Source organism: Camellia sinensis, chromosome 3, assembly GCF_055761805.1.
Source record: "Camellia sinensis isolate YWXY chromosome 3, ASM5576180v1, whole genome shotgun sequence".
Lineage (NCBI taxonomy): Eukaryota > Viridiplantae > Streptophyta > Magnoliopsida > Ericales > Theaceae > Camellia > Camellia sinensis.
This window is the reverse complement of record NC_138963.1, coordinates 47,492,721-47,515,998: the sequence shown is the minus strand read 5'-3', so window position 1 is coordinate 47,515,998 and position 23,278 is coordinate 47,492,721. Positions and strand designations below refer to the sequence as shown.

The 23,278-nt window shown below is 40.4% G+C and overlaps 1 protein-coding gene across 1 annotated transcript; it reads left to right on the top strand.

Moving 5' to 3' along the window:
* The first annotated feature begins 15,748 nt into the window (after nucleotides 1–15,748).
* Nucleotides 15,749–22,983, top strand: LOC114300473 (disease resistance protein RPP13). Its single transcript, XM_028245343.2, has 2 exons — nucleotides 15,749–18,760; nucleotides 22,672–22,983. Exons 1-2 carry the CDS (start codon nucleotides 15,979–15,981, stop codon nucleotides 22,698–22,700), a joined length of 2,811 nt encoding a protein of 936 aa, XP_028101144.2. The 5' UTR covers nucleotides 15,749–15,978; the 3' UTR covers nucleotides 22,701–22,983.
* Nucleotides 22,984–23,278: the final 295 nt, after the last annotated feature.

Here is a 23,278-nt window from a genome sequence, read left to right as displayed (position 1 = left end):
AACACACTGCGTGTTCTACTTTTTGTTCCGGTTCCGACGCCAGTTTGGACATGATCAGACTTGCCCAGAATAAGGGATTGAGTACCCTGCTATATTTCCAGTCTAAGGCGCACAACTAGCTCAATATGCCACGGCATGGAGGACGAGAGAGCTTCTGGTTGCCGCTCCTATTTTCAGCTGCACCCTCTCTGATGAGTGCATAGATTGGCTCAATGAAGAGGCACAGATCGGGCCCAGCTTGGCATCAAAGGCTTCAACCAGCTCCGGGAGGGGACGGCGGAACACATGACTATGCCCCAGATTTATTTTCTTTAATTAGAACTTTCAAGTTTTCTTTATGAATGTAATGAAAAGCAACTTTAGTTTTGTATTCAAGAGCAGGAGAACTCTGTATTGAAATCAATGAAATTGAAGGTTGTGGTACTGAGAATTTTCCGTTTTGGTCAAAAAATGGTCTAAGTTGTAAAAAGATTAATTTGAACAAAATCAACTTTTATTAAAACTTGTCAAAACCATTTTCGATATGGATCAGGACTGGACATGCCTGAGATCTGTCACTGAGATGCACAACCACAGATTCCAGCAACTGAAAAGTTGCCCCTAGTCTGAGTAACACTGCACCGAAGATCGTGACCGAGCTCTTGAATGCTGAATAGACAAAGATGACCGAGGTGATCAAATGGACAAAATTGACCAGGGAAGTGTTTATGGCTGGACTTCAAGATGAAGTTGCCTACGTATCCCAAACATGGGAATCAAGCCATACGTTGTTTGGCTCAGGTTCACTCGTGTATTGACCCTCACCTTTTACGCTCTAACTTTTGCCAAGGCCGCCCTTTGCGGGTTTTCAACCTTGCGAGCTCAGTTTTTATAATTTCAAATTTTCTGTGCTCTAACTTTTGCCTAGGTCATCCTTTCAGGTTTTCGGCCCAGCAAGCCTCTCAGGGAAAATATTTCTTCAACTTGTCCATGTTGATCGGTTAGGAGAACTCTAGGCCATCTAGGTCCATTAGAACGATAGCTCCACCGGACCAGATAGACTTGATGATGTAAGGACCAGTCCAATTGGGTCTGAACTTACCCCTAGGGTCATGAATGGGAGCTCGGTTGTCTTTGAGCACCAAATCTCCTTCTTTCAAATTCCTGGACTTAACCTTCTTGTTGAAAGCCCTGGCAATTATGTGTTGATAACCCTGAACATGGTATAGTGCTTTCAGTTTTCTCTCATCAAACAGCATGAGTTCTTTGAACCTGCTCTACTGCCAATCTGCCTCAGCTATCTGACACTCAGCCAGTACCCGTAATGACGGAACCTCAATCTCAATAGGCAAAACAGCCTCCATCCCATACACCAATGAATACGGAGTCGCCCCAGTTTATGTTCGAAATGACGTCCGGTAGCCCCACAGAGCAAATGGCAACTTGTCTGGCCAGTCCCGGTAGGTTTCCACTATCTTAGCTCGCCATCTGTTCACTTGTTTAATTTGTTTTACGTTTATATTATTTGTAGCAATTTTGATTATGACCTATTATCTCCCCTCTCTATGCTTATGTTTTTTTTTTAATATTGTTTTTGAGACTAAATTGATTCGAATTTAATATTTTAAGAATTTAATTGACAAAATTTAAACTTTAGGGACTTAAAAAAAAAGTGTTAAGTTTTAGGGACTATTATTGTAATTTATCATTTTTTGGGGTTAATTTCATTTTAAGTCTCAAATTATTACTTTTTTTAAGGATAAATTACAAATACATTTCCTGAGATTTGATTAAAATGCAAATCGCCCTCTGTGGTTCTGAAAATTACATTCCACCCCCCTGAGGTTTCTAATTTCATAACAAATTCTCCCTTTTATTAATAAATTATCAAGTCAATTAACAGTTTTTAATGATGTTATAAATATGTTTCAATTAATAATTTAGGTAATTTTATTATGGTATAGGAGAGCAATTATGAATATTTTTTTTTAATTAATTCTTTTAAATAAATTTTTTTTAACAATGGAGTATTTGTAATTTTTCAAACTACAAGGGACAATTTATACTTTAAGCAAACCTCAGGAGGTGTATTTATAATTTACTATTTTTTTTAATCTATCAATTCCATTTATTTAATTTTTATTTTTTTAATTTCAATTTATATATGGTTGAATTAGAAGCAACATGTCAAAATCAACAATGAAAAAAAAAAAATCTAATCTAATAGACAAAAAAAAAAAAAAAAGAAGAAGAAGAAGAAGAAGAGCATTTAGACTAGCTAAATCATATGACTATAATGCAGCCATGTGATTTTGCTACAACAAAAACATTTGTCTTCTTTTCCACTCCTCATTTTAAAATGAGAGCTGTTTTATGTCATTCATCTTTCTTTTTTTTTCTTTTCTTTTTTTAAACATTTTATACCACCAATTTACATGATACTATATACTTTTATTATTTTGTTAATAATTATCTCCAAATAAAATAATAAGCATAATTCATATAGGCACTCATGCAAACGGTGACAAAAGAAATGGGTAACATATAACAAACTTTTTCAAAATAATATTTTTTAAAAGTATTTAATTGCATAATTTAAGTTATTGAAATTTTAAAATGATTTTTTTTTTTTTTTTTTTTTTTTTTTTTTTTGCAAACAATTTCTATTTAGGTTTGAAAGTTAGACCCACTTTCTATACCTAGTGTTATGTCAAGAAGATAATTGGTTAAAATTAATTATTCTCTATTTATCAACTAATCATTTTCTTGATATATTAGTGAGTTTAGAAAATGAATCTAAAAAATAAACTTTTATATCATTTTTTTCTTTTAAAAATGACCAGCAAGAGTCGTCACAAATATTGCAACCAAAGCATTGTTTTTTTTTTATTTCTTAAAATTAAAGTAATGGTCCCACTGATATCTTGTGTTGATCAACGATTTCTTGGTCATTAATTTGTTGTCTGTATCTTTCCCTTGCTGTTAATATTTTACATCACGTTAGTTGAAATTTTAAAATTGCTCTAAAATTAAATACGAAAAATTACACAAAAAATGTTTGAGCTTGAATCTTATAATAAAATAAATTTTGATTTTATAATTTTATTAATTCAAATATTAATATTTTGATTTGTTTTTAATATAAATTATTTACCTATTTTGGTAAATAAAAGAAACAGAAAAATAATATTTTAGTCATTAAACTCAATATAGGTGAACATAAAATATTTAAAACACTATTTTTCATTGAGTTTAATAACTAAAATATTATTTTTTTCTCGTCAGTTTTATTTAGTAAAAATACGCAAATAGTTTAGATTGAAAACAAATCAAAAGATCAATACTGAGAGGGTAATTTATACTTATAAATTGGGCCGAGCTGGGTAATGGGCCGTTATGGGCCACATTGCGAAGGGCTGAGTAAAAAGGCCATGAAGTTACTCCGACCCAAGAGAGGTGTAAAGTTACTCCGATCCGCAGGAGGTGTAAAGTTACTCCGGTCCCAAAGAGCTTATGGTAAGTTTGGTCATCACTCATAAAGTTATCCTGGTTTGAACCGGAGTATTGGTTATTCCGGTCTAGACATACCGTGGTTAGCATTAAAAAAAGCCAAGGTAAGAGCAGTGAATGGAAGAGCCAAGCTAATTTTATCTTGGTCTAGTCTGCGGCTTAGCATAGCCATGCTTACCTCGGTCATGTTGAAGTTTGACCATGGTAGAACCATCTCACTTGGTTTATGCAGTGGGGGGGGGTGTTGAAGGATATGCATTATCTTTCATGAGTATGAATCCTAGGAGGACTCTACATGGAGGAGTGAAAGTCCTACTAGGATTGTGCCACGCGGAACCTATAAAAGCTTACAACATCACCTATGGAGAGGTGACACACAACTTTGATACACAGAGCTTTTTGTCTTTGTCTATTTTGCTGACTTAGGCATCGGAGAGGTATCCGGCACACACCCGCCGGCTAGCTCACGTTTGTGTTTTCAGGGAGTAAAGCGACGACGTTTGGAGGAGCGCAGACTTGATCAACAGGATTATACGAGAAGGTTTATTTCTTTCCCGTACAATTGGCGCCGTCTATGGGAATAACAGACAGAACAAAACCTCTTGATCAAGTTTCCTTCGCTAGTTGGTGGCGCACAACGAAGATTTGCCACAGTCCGCCATTGATGGGCGAACACCAGAAAGAGGTGTGAGGCACGAAGGTTTGCCTCATGTCCCTCCCATGGCGGACTTGGAGCCCCAACGGCATAACCCCAGGAGGGATGCTAGGGGGAGGCAGAATAATAGCCCCCGTTACTCTCGTTCACAAAGTCCTGACAGACAAAGGCGGAGGATTGATCCTCAAGTTCTGGAGGACTGCGTGAAGGAATAGGACGAATTGATATGGTGGATGGCAGCGGACATGGAGATTATGAAGAGCCAGATAAAGGGAAAATAAGTGGCGACAGGAGAAGGGCGCAAAGACAAGACGCCCCCTTGCCGCTCAGAAGACCGTGGAAGGCATTCCACACCATCACAAGCAGAGAGTAGAAGCCTCAGGACAGGCGATACTCAATCCAGAGCCTCCAGAACTCGTTACTTCAGGTCTGAGAGAACGAAATCATTGAGGTCTTACACTGAGGGAAGTACCTATCGACCCTCGCGCTCGCACCAGACATCATCCAGGCAGATGGAGTTGCCAAGATCATCCGATTTGCAGATCATGCTGGAAGAAAAGGCACGATGGAAGGAGGATACTAGGGCACGCAACCCTCGCAGGGTATCTGCCCTTCAGTGGTTGGCTCCTCAGACGCATGGAAGCGTCGAGGTCGGAATGCCGTTACCACGCCCTGCCTATGAACCAACGGACAAAGCATTAGCAAGGCTGCAGACCTCGCCGTTCATTCCGGCAATTGAAAATACACCCCTACCTTCAGGCTTCCTGCAGCCCAAATTCACCACGTACGAGGGGAAGACGGACCCCTACATACACCTAAGCCACTTCCGCTAGGTTATGGCGGTATATCGGCGAAACGAGGCCTTGATGTGCATCCTCTTCCCATCAAGCCTTGGTGACCTAGGCTTGACTTGGTTCGAAAAACTTCCAGCAGGCAGCATAGCCTCCTGGGCACAATTGGCGGAGGCGTTCGTCACAAGGTTCAGAACGAACACCAAAACCCCGGTGGAGATTGACCAGTTACTCTCCATCGGCATGGGCGAAAAGGAGACACTAAGATCCTACAATAGTCGTTACTGGGAGACATTCACCAGATTGGGGACTGCCCCACCAATCTCGCTATCACACAATACAAAAGAGGCCTTCCAGTCGGGAACAGACTAAGAGACTCAATCACTATGACACCACCTCTCACGACGGAGGCCTTAATGGAGAGAGTGCACCAACACATTCGGGTAGAAGAAGATGGCACCCGTGCTAAGGCAAAGTCTAGCACGACCGCAGTACCAGATAAAAAGACCGTGGCAAAGGTCAACGTGGTAGAACGTCCGAACAAAATCGGACGCGGCAGACGAGACAATGAAGAGGACCAGGATAAAAGATGGTTGAGAATCTGCACTGCCATAACCACGATATTCAAGAAACCGATCTACCAGATTCTGAGCGAAATACGCGATGAGCCTTTCATCAGATGGCCAGCTAAGCTAGGAGAAGCACAGAAAGACTACGACGAAAGATCGCGATGCACCTTCCACAAAGAAAAGCGGCACCGCACTGAAAATTGTATGCCATTAAGACAACATCTGGAGGAGTTGGTGGCAGCCAGTCACCTGGATAAATACATTGAAGGAGGGATGCAACCAGCCCCCCAGGACCACAATAACCCCAATGGAATGCCAATTGACGCCCCACCTCAAGGTGTGATCAATGTGATACATGGAGTATTCGAGCCTGAGCGTGTATGCGAGCTCAGAGGATCGATCAAAAAGGCTGAGCACTTAAGAAAAGTACTAAGCGCTCAACCTACCATAAAAAAGGGGAGACCAGACCCTACAAACGTCATGTCTTTTTCAGACAAGGACTTGGAAAGAATATATTGCCCTCACAATGATGCACTGGTCGTCACCCTCCGCGTCAAGGAATACGACGTCAAGCGAATTCTGATAGACCAAGGTAGCTCGTGTGAGATAATGTACTACAACACCTTGAAACAACTGAAATTGGAGGACAAAGACCTGGCACCGGCTGTATCCCCCCTGATCGGATTCAACTCAATGCCAGAATGGCTAATCGGCAAAATTATCCTGCCAGTTAGGGTAGGAAGCATGACAAAACAAGTGGAATTTTGGGTGTTGAAGGTCCCTTCCACTTACAACATAATCTTGGGAAGAACATGGCTCCATGCCATGAAATCAGTAGTATCATCCTACCATCAAGTAATCCAGTTCCCCAACGACGCCGGGGTAATTGAAGAGATCTTTGGAGACCAGATTATGTCGAAGCAATGCTTTGTCACGGTTAATGGCAGCCGCGCTGCCAAGGGATATGTACATTCGGTGGAAAAACCCGAGAGCAATGAACTGTTTGCAGATGTCGGCAAAGCAGCTGATCAAAAAGCAGTGGAAGACTTGGTAGAGGTAAGAATAGATGAAAAGAACCCGGATAAGTTCTTTTTGCTCGGTTCGTCGTTGTCCAGCACTGAGAGATTAGAGGTCTTGGAATTCTTGACCTCTAACATCGAAGTGTTCTCCTGGACACCCTACGACATGCCAGGCATTGATCCAAACTTCATCTGTCACCAACTCAATGTCCACCCATCCGCCAGACCAATCATTCAGCGCACTCACAGATCAGCAATCCACCACACCGAGATAGTGGCGGAAGAAGTGGGAAATCTGCTAGAGGCAGGAGCTATCAGAGAGGTGCACTACCCCAGATGGATTTTCAACACAGTCGTGGTACCAAAGAAGAATGGCAAATGGCGTGTCTGTGTTGACTATGAGACAGTCAACAAAGCATGCCCTAAAGACAGCTTCCCCCTACCGCGAATAGATCAATTGGTAGACCTAACGGCGGGGCACAACCGGCTTAGCTTTCTGGATGCGTACAGAGGCTACCATCAGATCGCCATGTACGAACCAGACCAGGAGGTCACGTCCTTTACAACTTCAAGAGGACTGTATTGCTACAAGGTCATGCCCTTTGGCCTAAAGAATGCAGGGGCAACATTCCAACGGATGGTCACCAAGATGTTTAAACCATTGTTAGGCAAAACAATGGAAGCTTACATCGACGACATGGTGGTCAAGAGCAAGGACAAAAATGACCATCTAAGGTACCTAGGTGAGATGTTCCAAATCCTGAAGAAACATAAATTGCGCCTTAATGCATCTAAGTGCGCGTTCGGTGTAGGATCTGGCAAATTCCTGGGCTTCATGGTGACTAACTGGGGTATAGAGGTAGACCCCTCCCAGATCAAAGCTATTCAGGATCTGAAGAGGCCTAACTCAGTAAAAGAAGTACAACATCTCACCGGCATGGCTGCTGCACTCAACCGATTCATTAGCCGGTCGTCATACAAACTACGACCATTTTTTCAAGCATTGAAAGCCAAGTTCGAGTGGGACGAAGAATGTGACCGCGCTCTGGAAAGCTTGAAGGAATACATGTCTTCTCCACCATTATTGGTAACCCCAATACCTGGAGAAGAACTCTTCCTGTACCTGGCAGTCTCTCCGCACTCAATTAGCGCAGTGTTGGTCCGTGCGGAAGGAATCCAACATCTGTCCATCTATTATGTCAGCAAGACATTGCTGGGTGCCGAAACAAGGTACTTGCCACTGGAAAAACTGGCCTTGGCCTTGATGATGGCCTCAAGAAAGTTGTCGCACTACTTCCACGCCCACACCATAGTCGTCCTCACAGCTTTCCCATTACAAGCTTTGTTTGAGAGGGCAAATGTTTCTGGGCGAATCTTGAAATGGGCAGTAAAGTTGGGACAATTCGACATCAAGTTCCAACCCAGAACCGCGATAAAGGCCCAAGCTTTGGCAAACTTTGTCGCAGAATTCACCCCAGAAAGTCATCATATCTGCCCAGTCGACCTGACTGATACAACTGAACCAGGGATAGGAGTTGACGCCGGAATAGCGCAACCCGTGGTGCAGGATATTTAGTCAAACCCCAAGGCAGACCAAAATAAAGAGAGCAAGGCAGAAGCGAACCATGCTACACCAAGCCAAGACTCACCAACAAATAAAGACTTGGATCAATTAGATAGCGAGGAGTAGACAGCGAGTATGGACCTTAAAGAAAACACCAGCAACATTCTTGATCCCACGGCATCGTCTGATCCCTCCACTTGCTGGAAATTGTTCGTCGGAGAGATGTGGAAGCTCTTTGTGGATGGAGCATCTAACCGGCATGGTGCAGGACTTGGCATAGTCCTCATCTCACCAGACGTCCTGGTTATGGAGCAAGCAGTCAACCTTGGATTCCCAGCATCAAACAACGAAGCGGAGTATGAAGTGCTTCTTGTAGGTCTCAAATTAGCATCCTACATGAAGGCCACCGAGCTAATGGTGTACAACGACTCACAGCTGGTGGTAAACCAAATTTCAGGCGACTACGAGGCAAAGGATGACAGGATGACTAAGTATCAAGACTTAATCAGAAAAAAGATCAAGAAATTTGAAGTAGTAAGGATAGAACAGATTGGCAGGGAGGAAAACAGCAGAGCAGACAAACTAGCAGGCTTTGCGTCAATGGCAGATACATCCATCCCTCACCCACTACTAATTGACTACCTACCGAGACCAAGCATTGAGGATCCCGAAGTAGAAGAGGTATGTTGCGCCGAACTAGGCCCCTCATGGATGGATCCCAACATACTGTTCTTAAAAGATGGCGTTTTACCGGAAGAAAAGAAAGAAGCCAACAAAATTAGAGCAAAGTCGCAGCGATTTTGACTCTCCCCATCTATGGCATTGTACAAAAAGTCATTCTCAGGACCTTATCTAAAGTGTGTCCACCCCAGCAAAGTAGAAGCATTCTTGTTCGAAATACATGAAGGCGTGTGCGGAAGCCACCAAGGAGGAAGGTCGTTAGCTTACAGAGCCATTTCGCAAGGATACTGGTGGCCATACATACAAGCAGACTCAGAGAAGTATGTGAAGAAGTGCGAGAAATGTCAGAAGTTCGCACATCAAATACATCAGCCGGCCAGAGAACTCCTACCATTGACCAGCCCATGGCCCTTTGCAATGTGGGCCTTGGACATAATAGGACCACTTCCAACAGCACCCGGAAATAGGAAGTTCTTTCTCGCCGCAACGGACTACTTCACAAAGTGGATGGAAGCAGAAGCATTGGCATCAATCAAGGAAAAAAATGTGAAGAAGTTCGTCTGACAGAATATCATTACTCGATTCGGCATACCTAAAACCCTAATATCAGACAACGGCACCCAGTTTGATGGCAGAATCTTTAGAGGCTTTTGTGAAGAATACAAGATAGAGTTCTACAATTCTACACCAGCATATCCTCAAGCCAACGGCCAGGCAGAAGCATCAAACAAAGTCATCTTGGATGGACTGAAGAAAAGTTAGAAAGAGCAAAAGGCAAATGGGCTGAGGAGCTTCCTCATGTTTTATGGGCTTACCGCACCACACCTCGATGATCAACAGGAGAAACACCATTCTCCTTAGCCTCTGGCATGGAAGCAGTAATCCCGCTGGAAGTTGGCCTCCCCACAATTAGAAGCGAAAATTTTTATCCAGACTTGAATGGCGAAGCCATAACATTAGAGCTCGACCTTACGGAAGAAAGAAGAGAAAGAGCACTGGTTCACATCGCCTCATACCAACAAGAGTTATCCAGGAAATACAACAAAAAAGTGCATCCAAGGTAATTCAAGATCGGAGATTGGGTACTGCGCAAAGTGTTGGGAAACACCATGGTTCCGGGAGATGGCAAGTTAAGGCCCAATTGGGAAGGACCTTATAAAGTGGTTGGTTTAGCAGGCAATAGGGCATACCACTTAGAAGATCGGGATGGCAAAGCAATTCCCAGGCCATGGAACACTGCCAATCTCAAACTATTTTATTTTTAGCTTTTCTTCAAAATACTTGTAATTTTTCTTTTCCCCAATAAAACAAGTAGTTTTTTCAGCATAAGTGTTTTATTCTGTAAAAATTGTTTTAGTAAATTAGGGGCATTGAAAACATGGTTGGCTGGAAAAACCAACACCCTTTCTAAGCCCAGGATAAGGATCCAGGCTGTAGGACGTTTGGTCGGAATACCCAAACACTTTACTTTAGGTTGGCCGGAAAAACCAATCTAAAGGTTGGCTGGAAAAACCAACACCCTTCCTAAGTCCAGGATAAGGATCCAGGCTGTAGGACGTTTTGTCGAAATAACCAAACACTTTACTTTAGGTTGGCTGGATTAAACCAACACTTAGTACTCTTCAGCCGAAGTAAGGATATCGGCTAAAGAGTGGTTGACTAGATTAAACCAACACTTAGCACTCTTCAGCGAAAGTAAGGATATCGGATAAAGAGTGGTTGGCTGGATTAAACCAACACTTAGTACTCTTTAGCCGAAGTAAGGATATCGGCTAAAGAGTGGTTGGCTGGATTAAACCAACACTTAGCACTCTTCAGCCGAAGTAAGGACATCGGCTAAAGAGTGGTTGGATGGATTAAACCAACTCTTAGTACTCTTTAGCCGATGTAAGGATATCGACTAAAGAGTGGTTGGCTGGATTAAACCAACACTTGGTACTCTTCAGCCGAAGTAAGGACATTGGCTAAAGAGTGGTTGGCTGGATTAAACCAACACTTGGTACTCTTTAGCCGAAGTAAGGATATCGACTAAAGAGTGGTTGGCTGGACAAAACCAACTCTTGGTACTCTTCAGCCGAAGTAAGGACGTCGGTTAAAGAGCGGTTGGCTGGATTAAACCAACTTTAAGTATTCTTCAGCCGGGGTAGGGATCTCGGCTAAAGAATGATTGGCAGGTGTACTTATAAGTTGCAAATGTTTGCAAATGTTAAAGACCAATATAAAGTATCTCGGCAAGCGATTGCTATACCTCGTCCAAGACTTCAATCAGAAAGTAAAATACAAGTATAGAGATCAATCGAAATGAGAGTTGGAACAAAAAAAAGATTTTCATTGGCAAGTTCAAAGCGAATACAAAGGAGGGGCCCCAGCCCGGTTACAATTTGTGTCCAGCAAAGAAAAAAAATACATAAATCAAGCAAGAAGAAGAAGAAGGCAAAGTCAGGCAAACAGATCATCAAGATCCGTATCAAGTTCAACTCGCAGCCCGGATTCAGTTGGAAGCTCGGTTTCGGTCCGGAGTATGGTCTCAGTTGGAAGCACGGTTTCAGTTGGTAGTTCGACAGTCAAATCTTCCACCGTTGGCTCCGACCAAGCCAAATGACAGGCGGGATCATTGACAACCGGGGTATCGTTGGGCACGGTTTCTTTTTCATCTGAATCTTCAAGAAATTGTTGCTGAGTGGTAGCAGCATACTCTGCCAGTGAGCTCGGTATAAAGTATTGAGGAGGATTGAAGACCTCGGTCTCAGGCCCATGACCGAGCTGCACCACAACACCCCTCCACCCGCATTTAAAAAAGAGATCCTTTGCAGCTTTACACTGCTTAATGTATAGGGCTTCACCCTCTTTAAAGCCTCGGTCCTCTGCAGCCTCCAACTTCTTCTCAAGCTCTGTTATTTCGGCCTTTTTTTTTCCTTCGAGCTTGGCCAGCTCACGAAGGTATTTGTCTTTCATCAGTGTCAGGGACCTTTGTTTATCAGCATTAGCCGAGGTAACTAGTTTGGTCAGACGAGTGACCTCGGCCTCTAGCTCGGCGGTCTTCTGTTAAGATACTTCTAGCTCGGCCGTTTTGGCTTCAGCTTCTGCCATGGCTTGCCTTGTTTTCCTAAGTTCTAACACTCGCTTGTGAGCGATATTTTTTTTCTGTATGGCCTGCAAAAGGATGGTAAGACACTTTTTCAGTATAACCGAGCTGTTAGATTGGACAAATTTCTTTAGAAAAAATAAAGGGGCAACTCACCAGCACCATGGATTTTGTGGACGAGCGAAGGGCCTTCAGCTCGGTCAGGTAGTTGTGGTGCCTCATGTTGGCTGGAAGACAAACACCTTTAGCCAAGTTGAAAGCCATTAGGTGGTCTTTTTCTGCGACCACTGAGTCCGAATCCGTGATAGCACGGTTCTGAAAGGTGATTTTTGGAGCCCACTTGGAGGAGGTAGCTCGGTCAGAGCACTCCAGTTGTGGGCTCGGTGGAGGGCTTGGCAGAGTGGTTTGAGGAACCACGGTTTCATCTTCATCAACAAGACATTGCTCGGTTTGGGTAGCCCGGGCACGCTTCTTCGGGCGAGATGATGAAGGTTGTTGAGAAGGCAGAGCTACTACGGTTTCTTGAGTTTGACCAGCTGGCAGTACCTCGGTCGGATTTGTTTCAGTCAAAAGGGCTCGCACGGCTTTCTTCTTGGCCATCTCTTGCTCAGCAGTTAAAGGGATTAATCTGATTTGGGGCAAGGTTGGGTCCGGTTCAGGCGAAGCCTCCAACAAGAAATCAGTTACCTTGGTCTTTCGCTTGCCACTGTGTCGATAGGTCGGCTGGAAATTCAATAGCTTGGTCTAACTTCGGTTTGGATATCGAAGTGCGACACGAAGTGTAGCTAGCTTGGGGTAGCTGTACTGTGACTTGAGGAAGTTCGAGTCTGCAGAAAAAGAAGACAACTGTTAGTCCGGTTTAAATATTGAAATTCGAAGTAAAGAAAGGCGTACAATGGAGCCGAGATAAACCTACCGACTACCCCCTCGTTCTAGTTTACTCTGTCACCAGGGATCTGGGCTTATTGGTCCTCAAAATTCCCAGATACCCAGAAGAAATCGTCGTCGTTCACATCTTTGTCCGGAGTATCTTTTATTATCTTTTCACGCCGGCGTCTTATTCTTAAATAATAGACCCATCCATCTTCAGTGGATCCTATAGAATATTTGTGGAAGAGTTCTGCTAGCCCGAGGTTAAGACCAACCCGGTCGTTTAGCGCGACAATGCCGTTTGTTATACGGTAGGAATTAGTGGAAAGTTGGGTAGGGTAGAGTTTGGTTTGCCTAAGGAATTCACAGAGGAGGGGCTATACGGGGAAACGTAGACCGCACTCTACGATTGAAATAACATTAAAAGGGACAAAGCCTTGCTTTCCCCAAGGGATGGTGTCTAGCTCGGCCAGTGAAAGGTGGACATCATCTGGGATTTGGTAGTCCTTGCGAAATTCAACCATTGCGCCAGGAGAGTCAACTAAAAACCTATACTTTTCCATTTGTGGTTTGTTATGAATAAATTATATGTGGGTGTTAGCTCGGTGAAAAAATGATTCTGAGTAGCTCGGTTGAGCGCTCAAGGGAATGCCTGGGCAACCTAAGTCTGCAAGGTAAAAAACAAGGATGTTATGCACAGATCGTGGGACCGTGCTAAGAAGAAATAACGGCAAGATAAATGTAGTCCTAGCTCGGCTATGCGGAATGCTCCATGTCTTAGCTCGGTTTGAGTAAGGGGTCTGTTAGCTCGGTTTTAGCAAGGGATTTGTTAGTTCGGTTGAGCATCTAGGGGCAACATACTTAGTTTGGTCTGAACTAAGAAGGCTGGTTTAGCCCCAAGTTGTAGCTCGGTCGCGGTTGAGACTACCAGATGCATTATTACGCAGACTTAGTGCGGATTGCTAGCTCGGCTGAGTTAAAGCAAAAGGTGGTTTGACTTGTTAAAACTAATGGTATAACGTGAAGTGTTAGTTCGGTTGAATAGTCTGGCTAGAATGACATCAACTACAAACGACTTTTTAGTTCGGTTATACTATGATTTTGGATCAAAATCAGTGTTTTTCAGTTTATTCGTAAAAAGCCAGAGGTTCTATTACACGAAAGAAAGGTATGTGTTTTGAAAAAACACACAAAATACATGTATTGTAAAAGCAAATGCAAAAACAACAAAAACAAGGCAGATTTGAGTAAACTTACTAGGTCAAGAGGAAGAAATGAGAGATGGAAGCAACGGCAATGAAGAACACGAACTCAGCAAGTTCAGGGTTGAAGAAGTTCAGGAACGAAAGAGAGAGATGAGGAAATGAATAGTGTGGTGAGTGATTCAAAAAAACAAAGAGTTTTGTTTTGATGGAAGGACCAGAGGCGGGAACTGTTCAAAATTCACGGAGTACGAAGACGGCGTGATAGCTGCATTGGGCCAATCAGAGGGGGCCACGTGTCATAGGAATGAGAAGCGATTCAGTTACTGTGATTGAAGAGACGTTTTGACCGGATAGGTACAGCCCGGTGTGAATTTAGCTCGGCTGAAAAGGCTAAAATGGTTTTTAGCCCGGCTGGAAAGGCTAAAAGGGTTTTTTACCCGGCTAGAAAGGCTAAATGGTTTTAGTTCGGTTGGAATTCTGAAATTTTTTAGCTCAACTGGTAACAGGTAATCCCTATCATGCTATGCAGATGGAATTAAGGGGCAATTGAGAGGGTAATTTATACTTATAAATTGGGCCGAGCTGGGTAATGGGCCATTATGGGCCACATTGCGAAGGGCTGAGTAGAAAGGCCATGAAGTTACTCCGGCCCAAGAGAGGTGTAAAGTTACTCCGATCCGCAGGAGGTGTAAAGTTACTCCGGTCCGCGAGGGACCTGAAGTTACTCCAGTCCCAAAGAGCTTATGGTAAGTTTGGTCATCACTCATAAAGTTATCCTGGTTTGAACCGGAGTATTGGTTATTCCGGTCTAGACATACCGTGGTTAGCATTAAAAAGAGCCAAGGTAAGAGCAGTGAATGGAAGAGTCGAGCTAATTTTATCTCGGTCTAGTCTGCGGCTTAGCATAGCCATGCTTACCTCGGTCATGTTGAAGTCTGACCATGGTAGAACCATCTAACTTGGTTTATGCAGTGGGGGAGTGTTGAAGGATATGCATTATCTTTTAGGAGTATGAATCCTAGGAGGACTCTACATGGAGGAGTGAAAGTCCTACTAGGATTGTGCCACGCGGAACCTATAAAAGCTTACAACATCACCTATGGAGAGGTAACACACAACTTTGATACACAGAGCTTTTTGTCTTTGTCTATTTTGCTGACTTAGGCATCGGAGAGGTATCCGGTACACACCCGCCGGCTAGCTCACGTTTGTATTTTCAGGGAGTAAAGCGACAACGTTTGGAGGAGCGCAGACTTAATCAACAGAATTATACGAGAAGGTTTATTTCTTTCCCGTACAAATATTTAAATTGATAAAATTAAAAATTAAGAATTTATTTTGTTATAATAATCAAACCCGATTTTTTTCTTTTTCAATTAAATAAAGGGACAATCTCAAAAAACAAAAGGTATAAACTTAAAATAATTGCAAAGAGGTGGAAGTACAAAACTTAATTGCACAATCTAATGCATAAATTGTTTGTACTTTCATGGCATTGCAATTATTTTGTGTTAATACCATATTTTTGCAATTCTCCCATAAATAAATGATAAGATGTAATTTAAAGATTAAAAAAAAAAGAAGATGAAATTAACTTGTGTCTAGGGACTCAGAAAACCAAATCCAGAAACAATAATGCTAGAGGGCCACAATTTTTGTGCCACAGTGGCTCAAAACTGCCAAAACGACGTCGTTTTGGCTATTTTAAGCCATTGTGGCCACAAAAATTGTGGCCTTCAAACATTTTCCAATCCAGAAAATACCCAAAATGCTGGATTTATGGTGCACAATAAAAGTTTTATGTGTGAGACCCTATCATTAATGATGAATCTCGACCTTTGATCTTAAATTCTGTTAGCTTCTGATTCTTTATGCCTGGATTCATAGAACGGCCCTTTTCAGTTCTGTACCAAACAACCCCGTAATATGGATAAATCATTATCAACCACCGATGGCTGTCTACCACACCACACCACACCACACCAGTCATTGATCCACAGTTGACTTAGTAATTTTCAATATTTGTGAGAAATCAATTACGAAGATATTGATGAGAGAAACCATGGGAGCTGATGTGCCGATTTCAATTTTATTAGAGAAATTAAACAAGTTGAAAGAGGTAGTCCAGGAAAGATTTATCTATCCAAGACTGAGAAATCATGTACATGATGCCATCAACGAACTACAACGCATTCGGAAGGAACTTGAAGAAGCAGGGGATACCAGTACCCTTCTTCGCTCTGTTTATTCTTCAGATGATACCAGTACCCTTCTTCGCTCTGTTTACTCTGCTGAATTGTTGATCGAAACTTTCCTCCTCAACACACCAATTCATTGCCGACGGGATGATCTCAAAAATCTTACCAAAAACCCGCCATTAATGGCATTTCTTCCAATTCCACCATGGACCCAATTACGGTTCAGCTCCAAATTGAAAAATTTCGTGAAGAGCTTAAAAGCTGTACGTAGTGAATCGCGGCCTCGCAGAGACCATTCGGCAATCAATCACAAAACCCATGAATTTGAAGATGATGATGATGAACTTGTTGGATTTGGAGATGTAGCAGAGAATAATCTGGTAGATCGACTGATCAACGACGACGAGAAAAGCCTCCGCGTGATTTCTCTGGTCAGCGAAAAGGCTGTGGGCAAGACAGCTCTGGCAAGGAAGGTTTATAACAGACTCGACGTTCGGCAGTCTTTCGAGTGCCGTGTTTGGCTCCATGTTCCCAAAAATATTAAATGCAAGGATCTGTTGATTGTCTTACTCAAACAGATTCCGATGGGGCTGTTGAAGGGGGTAGAGTTCATGAGCGAGGGCGAGCTGTCTGCTCTGCTTTTCCAGACTTTAATGGAGCTCAGGTTTCTAATAGTCTTGGATGATGTCTCCTCGTTTGATGTCTGGCTCATGTTAGCATGTCCCTTTGCAGACGCCGCCAATGGTAGCAGAGTCATCCTCACTACTCGCGACTCTAAGATAGCCTCGGATGTTGATCCGTGGAGTCGCCCACCGCTGGAACTCAAGCCCTTCACTGATGAGCTGAGTTGGGAATTGTTCTCGAACAAGTTTCGTGTAGGCAGACATGACACAGATACACACCACCAGTTAAACAGTAACAAGGTAAAAATTCTGAAAATATGCAGCGGTTTGCCTCCAGCAATTGTCCTGCTTGGACGATTGTTGTCAACTATACAACCTAATGAGTTGGTCTGTGTAATTGATAGTCTTTTAATCGACTTGGACAAACTTGATCAATCACCTCTCTCAAATATTATAGCTTTATGTTTTCGTGAGCTACGGTCTGAGTTGAAGCTATGTTTTCTTTACTTGGCTCTCTTTCCTAAAGAGTATGAGATCTCCGTGCGGAGGCTGTTGCAGCTGTGGATTGCAGAGGGTTTTGTGAAAATGTCAAGTACCCAACAACCTGAAGATATAGCCGGTAAATATTTGAAAGAACTCGTGCACAGAAACATGATTGAAATAGCAACAAGGAAGGAAGATGGAAGGCATAAAACATGTCGACTGCCAAGCTTTCTTCATGATTTCTTCTTTCAAAAATCTGAGGATATAGGATTTATTCACTCCCACCATTGCAGAGCGAATTGTACGCCGATAGATTCACCTGCTCAGCTTAGTACAGATTCACCGGCTGATCAGCCTAATACAGATTCATCTGCTAAGAATAATATAGATTCACCTGCTCAGCCTAATAATGTTTGTTTATCAGATGTTTGTTTTAAAGCCCAAAAGAGAGGTACATCCAACGAAAAAATCAATGAGTTGCTTAAAACAATTATCGATAGGAGGAGATCTAGAGGTTTTGTGTTGACGAAGGTGCTTGATCTAGAAGGTGCCCACAAACCTTTGCTACACGCGAAACTTGGCAAGTTTTTGAGCAACTTAAGGTACATAAGCTTGCGATGGACGGGTATAGACTCATGTCCGAAGTCTATTGGCGATCTACCGTGCCTGGAGACTTTAGATTTGAAGTATACTAACATAACCAATCTGTCGAGTTCCATTTGGAAGGCGAAGAACCTTCGACATCTGCTTATGAACGAGGTGTCCATTCTGAAGCTGTCATCATCAAAACAGTCTTCAACTTCAATGTCCAACATTCAGACCTTAACAGGCCTTCGTATCGGTTTTGAGGACCCCAAAGAATACGGCTTGAACAGGTTCACCAGCCTTCAGAAATTGGGACTGACTTGCCATTCAAGATCATCCGTGGAGAAAACATGGGATTGCATCTCACAACTTAACAAACTTCAAACTTTCAAGCTCAGATCAAGGGATCATCAATTCGGTCAGCCTTCAGAGCTCGTGATTCCTGACAATCTGACAACCCATCCGTCTCTCTCAAACTTATATTTGTTCGGAGTGTTCAACTTCAAAGTTGGAAACCTTCCCAAAAACCTCAAAACCCTGACACTGTCAATGTCGAAAATCAAAGATCCAATGCCCGAGCTAGGGGAGTGTCTGCCTCAGCTGAACATACTCAGGCTTTTTGCTGACTCTGTTGTAGGGGAGAAAATGAATTGTCTTGGTGGGGGATTTCCCAAACTTCGTGTGTTGAAATTGTGGATGTTAGAAACCCTCAAGGAGTGGATCGTTGAGGAAGGTGCTATGCCCGAACTTGAAGAATTAGAAATTAGAGGTTGTGAAAAACTGGAAAAGTCACTAGGATTGGAGCGGCTGAGTCACCTCAAGGAATTGACGTTAACAAACATGAAGCGGGAATTTGTAGAAGATGTTAAACAAAATCTGGCGTCCGTGGGCAGATCGCACATACTACTCACCAACAAGTTCAAGTCTTCAACCACTCTTGCATGTAAGTCTTCTCATCATCTTCTTCTTCTCCTCTTTTTCTTTTTCTTTTTCTTTTTCTTTTAATGGAAAATTTCTATCTATAATTATATTTCTTATCTTAGTTTCTCATTGTTAGACAAAACACAAATGAGTGAATTTCACATACATTTACTAATGAGAGCCTCTTTGTTTTTTGTCTTAGAATGAGAAAATGGAATAATGAGTAATGTTACATTTATCATATTTTCATACCACATTCAGTATATATATCATCTCAAGTTCAACACATAATTAGTGTAATAGGACCTTTCACTCATGTCTATTTCCAATGCAATGCACACACATGAGATAGTACACTAACGTTGTATTTGGTTAGAGGAGTTGGAAAGGGATTTGAAAAGGAAAACAGAAAAGGTAGGTGAAATGTAAATAAAATATACATACATTTCACTTATTTATATTTCACCTAGTTTCACACACATTTTCTCTTTCCTTTTCCAAATTTTCCAACCAAATACAGCGTAAATGTCACATAAAAAAATGGTAAGTGTTATCATTACTCAATGAGATTATATATAACATTTCTCCTATTTAATTTCTTCAGCACTTATATATATATATATATATATATATATATGTGAATTTTATTAACAAGTACCCTAAAGATGCATTAAATACGGTTAGCCACATCTACTATCATAGAAAAGAGAAAAGACTATAAATATATTTTATTAGAGACTAAACTACTTTTTTCTCCAATTCCTTCTATTTTAACATTATATACTTTTCATAGAGTTTTTTGTTTTAACATTTTTTTTATCATACCTTTATTTTTAAATAACATTTGTGGATTTTTTTTTTTTTTTAAATTTTGAATGTCCTCTATTTTCAATCATAATTAAATTATATGGTGTAAGGAAAATGAATATAAAAATTTAAAAAAAATTTAAAGTGCAAATAATTTTTTATATTTGTTTTAAAAATAAAGGACTTGTAAAAATAACAAAAAAAATATAAAGGGCATATACTTTTTATAATTTTTTTTATTTGTTATAAAAATAACGGACATATAAATTTTTTTAAAAAAAAAGTCACGAAAAATATATGTTCTTTATTTTCCTTACACCATATAATTTAATTATGATTGAAAATCAAGGGCATTTAAATTTTTTTTAAAAACCTACAAAATATTATTTAAAAATAAAGGCATTTAAAAATTATTTTAAAAAATTCTATTACAAAAGTATATGGTGTTAAAATAGAAGGAATTGGAGAAAATGGTTGTTTAGTCTCTAGTAAAATATATTTATGGTATTTTCTCTTTTATATGATATGGAGATGATTATGAGTATTTAATGCATCCTTAAATGATGGTATTGAGATATGTATCGGGATTGGCAATATAGTGTCGATATCAATAGTAAATAATAGATATAATGGTGAAATGAACAATCTCACTTTGTGGTGTAGACCACAAACTAGTTAAGTTAGTGAGAGATAAGATTTGTCTACCTAAGTTCATTTACAATTGTTTTTTTTTTTTATTGCCCGATGACCCCACGAAAGATGGTGTTAATATTGCACTCGATATTTATTCTAATATCGAACCGAACAACATTAACTAATGATATCGGTATTGAAAGTTCAAAATCCCAATATCAGTTGATATTTAAAACCTATACATATATACCCAGGTGTTATGTATCTAGAAAAAATTTTAAAAAAAAAATGTCAAAAAATTGAATATATGGTATAAATTTAAATTAATATCTCTACTAAAAATTATTAAGTATTCTTGATATATTATGTAACATTGTTTACACGGTGCTCCTCACAAATGAGAAACAACAAAACACACTAGGTGAATCATTCTGTAACAACTTCGACTTGTGATTAGCCTATAATACATTATTAAGATTGTCTAATAAGTAATTAAGATGGAATTCTGAGTTAAATGCATGTGTTATGTGTAATTGTGTTTTATATCTGTCCATGATAGGAATATCTGTTTATGTTTCTATTTTGGTATACGAATTGAAGATCTTATCGGCATCCGAACACGAAACTGATTAGGTTAACATGTAATTTGGACTTTTTAAAAATTTATGATAGGTTTAATTGAAACCTAATTCGGAATTAAATAATTATAATAAAATAATTAGCGCTAACTACAATTAATTAGCCTAAGTAAACCAAACCTATATAAGGCCACTTCTAGTTCATTCTACACACTTATTCCCTATTTTGAGCCCAACAAAAACGTATAGAGAGGGAGAGAAGAGAGAACATGGTATCAAAGCTTGAGGAGGAATAATTACTTGGAAAATTGAAAAAATTGGAAGCATAGTTAGAGAATTGGCTTGCTGACTTAAAGACATAGTAATCTAGAGCCGAATTGAAGAGTTTAGGTAAGGATTCAAGCTTTTCGTTCAATCATTGAGACACTTAACACATGAATTCAAGAGAATTAAGTTAATCAACGCAAGAATTGAGTTAATGAAGTAGGAAAGAGGACCATATCATGTATGCATACATTTTCATCCCATTTTGAGTTTGAATTTCAAAAAATTCTCACATGTATGTAATAATTCTAGCTTGGTTTTGAGAGTTCATCACATTTCATGACATTTTATCTTAATTGATCATGTTTTGGAAGGAAAGAAATCATGTTAATTCATGCATGTTGAATTCATGTGAGTTTCAAGTTTGGTTCTAAAAGAATTGGCATGCTTTTGGACTTGATTTTACGAAATGGCTTTCAAGTCTTGATGTTATACAAGTTTAGACATGATTTTTCAAGTTTTGGCCCAAAAGAAGATGATTTTGTGCATTGGAAATAGATTTTGAACTTGGAACAGCAATATGAAAATTCCAGATTCTGTATGTTCGCTCAAGCGACCAAAGTGGTGCTCGAGTGACTACCCTTTGTTTTGGACCTCGGTTCGAGCGAACAAAAGTTGGCTCGAGCGTAAAATTCAAGCTCCTAGTACTTTTGTAGACATGAGCCTTCGCTTGAGCGACAGAACATGCGCTTGAGCTACCGCTCTTATCTTTAGACCTTGGCTCGAGCGACCAGAAGTTGCGCTCAAGCATAAAATGAGAGCTCTCAGAAGTTTTGCAGACCAAGGGATCCGCTCGAGTAACAAAAGTTGCGCTCAAGTGAACTGCTTTGTTTTCAAAATTTTGGCTAAGTGTTTCAAAGTATATTTTGACATCCTTATTGCATCTTAAGCATTCCTAAGCCTTAATTAAGATATAATAATGAGGGTAAGGGTTAGAAACACACCGAGATAGAAAAGAAATGAGTTAAGTATTTTCCGAGTGTGTGTTTCAATGTGTATCCACTATGTGTTGGTGTAGGTCACGCACCATAGACTGTCAAGTCCGTCCGTTTTGACGGTTCTGCTATTGGAGCTATATCTATGAGCAATAACTCTGTAAAGCTATGCTTGGCTTTAATTATTCTCTAATGATACGAAATGATCTATTTTCTGAAATGCTATTTTCTATATAGGTGAATGATTGTCCAGATTTCTGAAATGTATTCGTGGCATTCTTAGTATCATGTGATATCTATTATTTGCTTTGTAAACGTATCATGTAATCATGAGTCAACTGAACATCTCATGTAATCATGAGTCAACCGTACATCCCATGTGATCATGGGTCAACTGTTATGGATCTTTATGAATGTCTCTATGCACATAAGTCAACTATTTACATCCCATATAAATGGGTCAACTATTCTTTTAACGGTAATGGATGTACCATGTATGATTATCTGTGAACACTAAATATAAATATGAATATGAATATGAATCGGTTTCTGTTTTGAATTCTGATTTTTGAATCTGTTACAGAGATCATTCATTAAAACCTTTACTCTGTTATTATTCACTGGGCTCCAGCTCACTGTATTATTTATGTATGTAGATGATCAAGCGCGTGACCAGGCTCAGTGATAATTGCTTGGAGATTAGTTTTGTCAGCCAACCGCCACGCCTCCCAATAAGGTTCTCGAGTTAAAGTGTGGTCGTGATTCTAGAAACAAGTTTTAAGTTTTTGTTTTCTTCTATTCGTCTGAACAGTTTTGTATACTCTATATTTAGGGCTAAGTCCCTTTGACTGTATCTGTGTTGGTGACGTGAAACTAACGTAGATATGACGTCACATATGTGTATTATGCTTTAAATTTTATGTCTCATGTATGTCTGCACTATGGACATTGCATTTGATATTTGCTTCCGCCAGCCCCTCTAATTTTGTTTAATCTGTTCAGAGGCCTTCGGTAATTCTAGAATTACTGTCTGGTTACGATACTAAACTTATAGGGACAGGTTTGGGTCGTGACACATTCTCTATTTTTCAACTACATGAGACATATGAGATAGTATTGTCCCATCTATTAAGTTTTTCTTACATCATTGATTGAGAGTGCTACATAAACAACGCTACATTAGTACTCTTCGATTATTGAATAGTTATCGTTGATATGCATATTTTAAGTTTTGGATATGCTTATATATGTACTAGCGTTATA